We start from the raw sequence: 6,223 nt of genomic DNA, 5'->3' as shown, positions 1-6,223 counted from the left end.
ACATATCTTTCAATTGAAAGAGGTTTTCTTTTTTTTTTTTTTTTTTTTTTTTTTTTTTGTGTGTGTGTGTGTGTGTGAACTGTGCAAACACAGCATTGCCTAGAAGGATGCTTCCCCTTGGAATGTTCACAGTTTTCACGAGGGTATGTTTCCGCCTATCACGCAAGAGTCGCCCAGGGGGTCCACATGAGGCCTATGTGGGGTGGGAGTTGATGGGCCTTATCGCACTAAGTCTGTGTCTGACTCTGGTTCTGCCGCCACCATCTGGTCTGTAGCCCAGGCCTTTGCCACATTCATCAGAAATGCTTTGTATTTCAATTTCGAATCAGGGTTTAGATTTTTTTAAACCAAAAATGAAATGAAAATGGCACAATTTATAAGCCACAAGGCAACTTTCTTTGTCCACTTTATTATTTTCCTAGGAAGAGAATAATAGGCTAAGTATTGATCAGCTCTATCTACTCCCTTCATCATATTATACTCAGAAATACAAATAGGCTTCTTTACTTGTCCATGTCTCCTTTGAACATCAACCATGCTCGAATTGTAAATTGTGGAAATCATGTTCACAACACGAGTGTCCCTATCTCCAAAAAACAGTTCTGCTACTTCAGACACTTGCGTTGGGCCCGATGGAATTTGTTTCACCCCTGGATTTCCAGTAAACTGTCCCAAAGTAGGCGTTTTGTCTACTTTTCCCCATGTGGCTGTTCCCGCAATTTTACTACCTGCACTTTCATCGGAGCTACTTTCACTTTTATTGTCTGTGGCCACAGTTGTTTGTTGTCCCTTGTCACTGCCACTGTCTAAATCACTATCACTACAGAGAACAAGTCAGATATTTCTTGTTCTCCAAGAGATCTTTTGGTTTTCAACTGCTTCTGTTCTTGACTCATTGCACTATTAACTTCCTGCCTGGTACATAAGAGCTTGAAGGATCAAAGATCATTTTCCTTTGGAGGGGGAACCCAAATAGCGAGATCAAGTTACTGCCTACTAAGCAAACATTCCGGAATAATATTACGCAGTAGTCATTTCATTTTGGTGACACCAGTGCAAGGTATAGTATGTTTCAACATAGTGTCCTAAAATCATAATAATATGCCACTGGTCCGCAAAATGTTAATGAGGGTTTGTATTTCATGGAGTATAAGGTAGACTGATACCAAAATTAATTTTGCCAGGTGTGTTTTGTTGTTGACTGCTGTATTCCAGAGTCCGTTGAAGTCCGCTGTTGAGTAGTTTTCGAAGATAAAACAATCCATACCCCCATTATTTCATTATGCCTGAGTTGTGCAGGGGATAACATAAATCAAAAGGCACAGTAAACTTCTTTATCTATACATTCATGAAAGGATCACCTCAGTCAAGTACTTTTCAGTAAAGAACAAGGACATGCAGTAATGTAGTTGGTTGATGCACTGTACTGCAAGCCAGAAGATCACAGGTTTGTTTCCTGATGAGGTCATTGGGTTTTTAAATATTTCCATCTACACTGTCGTCCTGAGGTCTACTCAGCCTCTAACAGAAATGAACACCAGGAATCCTCCTGGAGGTAAAGTGCAGCCACCATGTCAACATGACAGCCTTACCACTATCTGTGAGCCTCAACTTCTCACAACCCTATGGACCTCCACAGCCTGTTACAGGGATAGCTTTACCTATTACCAGTAAAAAGAATTGCTATCATTTCTGCAAGATAGAAGTATGTTTTCACTAACAATTCTTCACTTTTACAGTTACATTCAGCTTTCTATTTTTTATATTTTCTTTACTTTCTTTAGTCTTTCACAATTTGTAGCTTATGGTACTGTCTTATTAAAATCCTCCACTTTCAAAAGTGATCTGTAGTATCTTATAAAAATATATATATAGACATATTTTGAGAGTCATCCCAGGAAATGGTTTGGCTTGCTACATTGTTTTCCCTCCACCCCACCCTGATTTTTTGCTTTGAGAATTATTGGCTAGTGTTTCTTTTCCAATTTCCATATTTTGCTTAAGCACTGGAGGTCATTGTGTGAGAACTTTCAGTTGTACTTGTGTTGATCACTGCTCAGAAAGTTTAATTTTGTGTGTAATACACGATGTGCAGGTATGGTTGATTCTTTATGAATAAAAGTATTATCATGTGTTCATTTTATGATAATAGTATAGTGTAATAGTATATTTTGCAAACAACCTTAAAAGTGAGGTCAGACATGCAGTTATATCAAAACATAATGAGAATACAAATTTTTGTTTCTTGTTGACAGCATTGACACACCAGGAGTTATCCAACGGGTGTCAAACTTATTCAAGGGTCACCCAGAGCTTATTGTTGGTTTTAACACTTTCCTTCCACCTGGCTACAAGATTGAAGTGCAAGCCAATGACCAGGTACCTTTCTATGCCTCTTTTTTGTGTCTGCATGTAGAAACTTCTGCCAGTGCATTAAGTCTGCCAAACCTTTATTCTGCATGCACAGTAACTGGTTTTTGAATAGTTGGCATATGTGTTTAATATGAAATTAGTGGAAGACTACATTGGAATATTCACACTTTGCAGATAGCTTGAGTCAGTAGTTCCAGCGAATTGACATTGAGAGAAAAAGAGTGCTCCACATTGTGGACGAGGTGACAAGAAATTCAGATCTGCAGTGCAGTGTGTATGAAATGGGCACGAAAGCATTAAACTGTAGGTGATGACACAGCTACTGCTTTTCTGGCACTGCAAACCTGTGTCTTGTCCTCCTCCAAGGTTTCATAACTAAATTTTTCTGGGGAGAGGTCATTAGCCCCATTCTGGATGGCCAGGGACTACACTTTGTGTGGCCCATACACTTTGACCTGTATGGCAGGGATTGCTCTGCGAGGAGCCCATGCTCCCACCAGAATAGCTGTCCAAGTTATTGGGGTGCACAAACCACCTCTCCATGGTAAGACAGTAGTTCTTGAGGATGGCACAACTATGAGCATTTCAACATAATATCAGGATTCCTAACTAGTAACACGTAATTGGTCAGCTAACCAATTATGCATGGGAGTGTAGCTGGATGAAGCTTACAGATGTGTCAGTTAATGAAACCTGGAAAACTGCTTATTTCTACTAAATATTTGGGTTTTTACATTTCCTTTTGTTTGTTTAGGGCTCTTAGTTAGGTACGTGTACAGTACCTGATGAAACTTGTAACATGTAATTATCTATACATAGTATTCATTGAAACCAAATTGATAAATATAATACAACAGAACATGATGCTGCATGTCTAATAATAATGGTCAAACTAAGAGTATGTAAATATATGAACATGAAACAGAAGCTGCTACTCTGTACTGCCCCTGTCAGTTTTTATGGAGCATTTCATCTCAAAGAAAACAACAATGAAACATTTTCCAATAACAAGGCAGCCTAGGAAAAAAAACAACAGCACAGGTAGTATAATAGCCACATGTTTCACATTTAATATTATAATTATCCAAGTACAGAAACATTACACTAATGTCAGTGACCAACAACACAAAATACACCCATATGTAAATGTTGAACAACATAAGGGAAAGAACAGGCAAGTTAAAGGTACAGTACTTCATTGTAACTTTCAGTGTATAGTATATCTATACATAGATTGTGTTGACAAACCAAAATAATATATGTGATGTATTTATTATTTCATTAACATCTGTACTAAGTGAAAGTAGGGCTATGCATTCCAGGTATCAGTATCGATGCCAAGTCCCACAGCTGCCACAACAACATTGGTGCATACACCAGGCTCCATTACACATCACTCAATAATTCCCACCACCTTGAGCTCACCAGTAGGTAGTGCTGGACTAGCAGGGGTTCCTACATGTGGGACCGGAGGTGTGGGATCAGCACAGCATGTTGGTAATGCTGTAGGCTCCATTCCTGGAGGTCCAGCTGCAGCCCCAGGAAAACCATCTCTGTCTCTGCACAGGTGAATATGTTTATCCCTCTTGTGCAGGTTGTAGGCAGTGCAAGTAATGTATGTTAATCCTTAATATACTTTCACTCTGAATTTAAATTTCTGCCGTACCAACTGATTGCATGAGAACTGCACTGCCCATGCCATTACCTTATTACTATAGGTTGAGACAGTACATGGAAGTACGGCATGGAATTGTTGAGATCCATGCATAGCCATGAAGACATCACCATATCACAGCTTCTGGTCTCAAAAATAATACTAAAATTTGCTAACATTTCATGGTTCTTCAAGAGGTGGCTGGTGGTTAGTGCTAATGTAAGTAACAGCACCAGTTTTACACCTTATGAGTCCTATATGATGCACTACTCTATAGCTTGTAGGCTTATATTATTGAGTCCAGCAAGTGAGCCGTAGTGCGAAAGCATTGCACACTGTTCTCTTTCGGCATTTCACTTCCACTATGAATGTGGATGAGATGTAGTCTGCTACATACTACATTTTGATAGTTACATGTTATAAATAAGTAGTAGACTTGAGGCCGGGACTACCTTCACTTATGAAGATGGATTCACGGTGTGTGTATGTGAGTAGTACGTGTTTAAGATACTGACATGTGGTAAGTACAGTTGTTTCTCAATTAATGTGTGTTGTGTCTGTTCTTTCCGCCCCCCCCCCAAAATGTAAATTAAAAATTTGTGAATGTGCTAATTTCCTGTAAACAAAAGACAGTAAGGAAGTTGTGTCCACAGGCCAAATTTACTTTCATTCGTGTAAAATATTTAGCAATTTGTTTTTTATGTAGCAGACTTTTTTCTCTAGATATTATAGGCTTGTTAAACATAATCAGAAAAACCAAGATGATGAAGTTGTATGCATGTCAGACATTTTTCTGTATGATCTGGTGCTCTTTGATGAATATGACAGTTGCCTAAACTAAAATGTAAATGAAGAAGTAATGTACTACACGGTGTTATATCCCAGAAGATAGAAGAACTCTTTATAACCACTGATGTGAGAACCTCCAATCCTATGTAATGTATATTTAATTACATGGAATCAAGCACACTTATATCATGATGTAACAAATCTTAAATGAAGGTTTCATTGTATTTTGGGTTTTACATTTAGTGGTTCTTCAAGTCATCACTCAGGTTCAAGCCTGGGTGGCTCTACAGGTTCCTCGCATCATGTGGTATCCTCAGTTCCTTCTGGGACGTCTTCATCTCCAGGATCCGGAGCAGGGTCTCTGTCAACGGTCTCCAGTGGACAGCAACACCATGGGTATGCCCCCACACCAAACAATTCAGCTATCCATCACAACAACAGCCACCATGGGCATGGCCACGGTCCAGTTACGCAGGCTCAGGCAATGTCTCAGGCAGCACACCAAGCTGTGTCTCAGGCTTTGAGTCATGCAGAGTCTGGCACTGGCGGTGCCATTCACCCCACACCACAGAGCCAGCCAGTGGAGTTCAATCATGCCATTAACTATGTCAACAAAATTAAGGTAAGTTATCAGTTATCTGCTTGGTGTGTAAGGATGCTGGCCGACTCCATTGGTGCATGTTCGTGGCAGTTGAATCATTTGTAATACTGAAAATGCTCCTTTTTGTGGAACTTGAAGGTTCGTCATATGTTCAGACATCAGATCAGTTTGATGCAGTGCTGATCCACTTCAGTCCTTTCTATACTTTCACACTGCACTTCTCAAAGACTCGCTCAGTATCATTCCCCTGTCATTGCCTGCCCTACTTTGTATATATTCTTCATTGGTCCTGTGGTCACATCCATTTACAATGCATGGCAATCTAGTAATGTCATTCTTTTTGTATCTTTATGGTGTTGAGTCGGGACTTACTAAAGTTCTGAGTAACCCTTTTCATGCACATGTCTCATAACTGTAGTTAGTATTATAGCTTGAACCGTTATTTACCCGGACTGTAACCAGTCCGAAATTTCAGGAGAGGGAAAGGGGGAGGAGTTCATTCACTTGTTGTTGTGGGAAATACACGCACAATTCGAGAGCAATGCTGACTGAGTTTAACAATACAAAAATATAATAACGAAATAAATATACATTAACAATAATAAAGGCAATAAAACATATGATATATATACAAGAAACGATATTACAAGAAACCTAGCATGACCCACTCCGGTCATTCAAGCCAGTACCTTTCTCATGGGGCACCGCCCATTTAATTTCACCAAGCAAGAAAAGAAAAGAAAAAATAATAATACTCACATGTGTATACGTAGTCACAGGGTACCCATACGTATATATTTATAAAA

General features: G+C 39.3%; 1 protein-coding gene across 1 annotated transcript in view; it reads left to right on the top strand.

Annotated features, from left to right (window-relative positions):
• Nucleotides 1–6,223, top strand: part of LOC111867973 (paired amphipathic helix protein Sin3b) — a 98,205-nt gene that overhangs the window by 38,213 nt on the left and 53,769 nt on the right. The window contains exons 7-9 of the mRNA XM_023858236.2: nucleotides 2,256–2,379; nucleotides 3,681–3,940; nucleotides 5,060–5,438. Of these exons, the coding sequence (XP_023714004.1) occupies nucleotides 2,256–2,379; nucleotides 3,681–3,940; nucleotides 5,060–5,438 (763 nt within the window). The remainder of the gene's footprint in view (nucleotides 1–2,255; nucleotides 2,380–3,680; nucleotides 3,941–5,059; nucleotides 5,439–6,223) is intronic.

Source organism: Cryptotermes secundus, unplaced genomic scaffold (assembly GCF_002891405.2).
Source record: "Cryptotermes secundus unplaced genomic scaffold, Csec_1.0 scaffold447, whole genome shotgun sequence".
Classification (NCBI taxonomy): domain Eukaryota; kingdom Metazoa; phylum Arthropoda; class Insecta; order Blattodea; family Kalotermitidae; genus Cryptotermes; species Cryptotermes secundus.
This window is presented reverse-complemented; position numbering and strand designations above follow the sequence as displayed.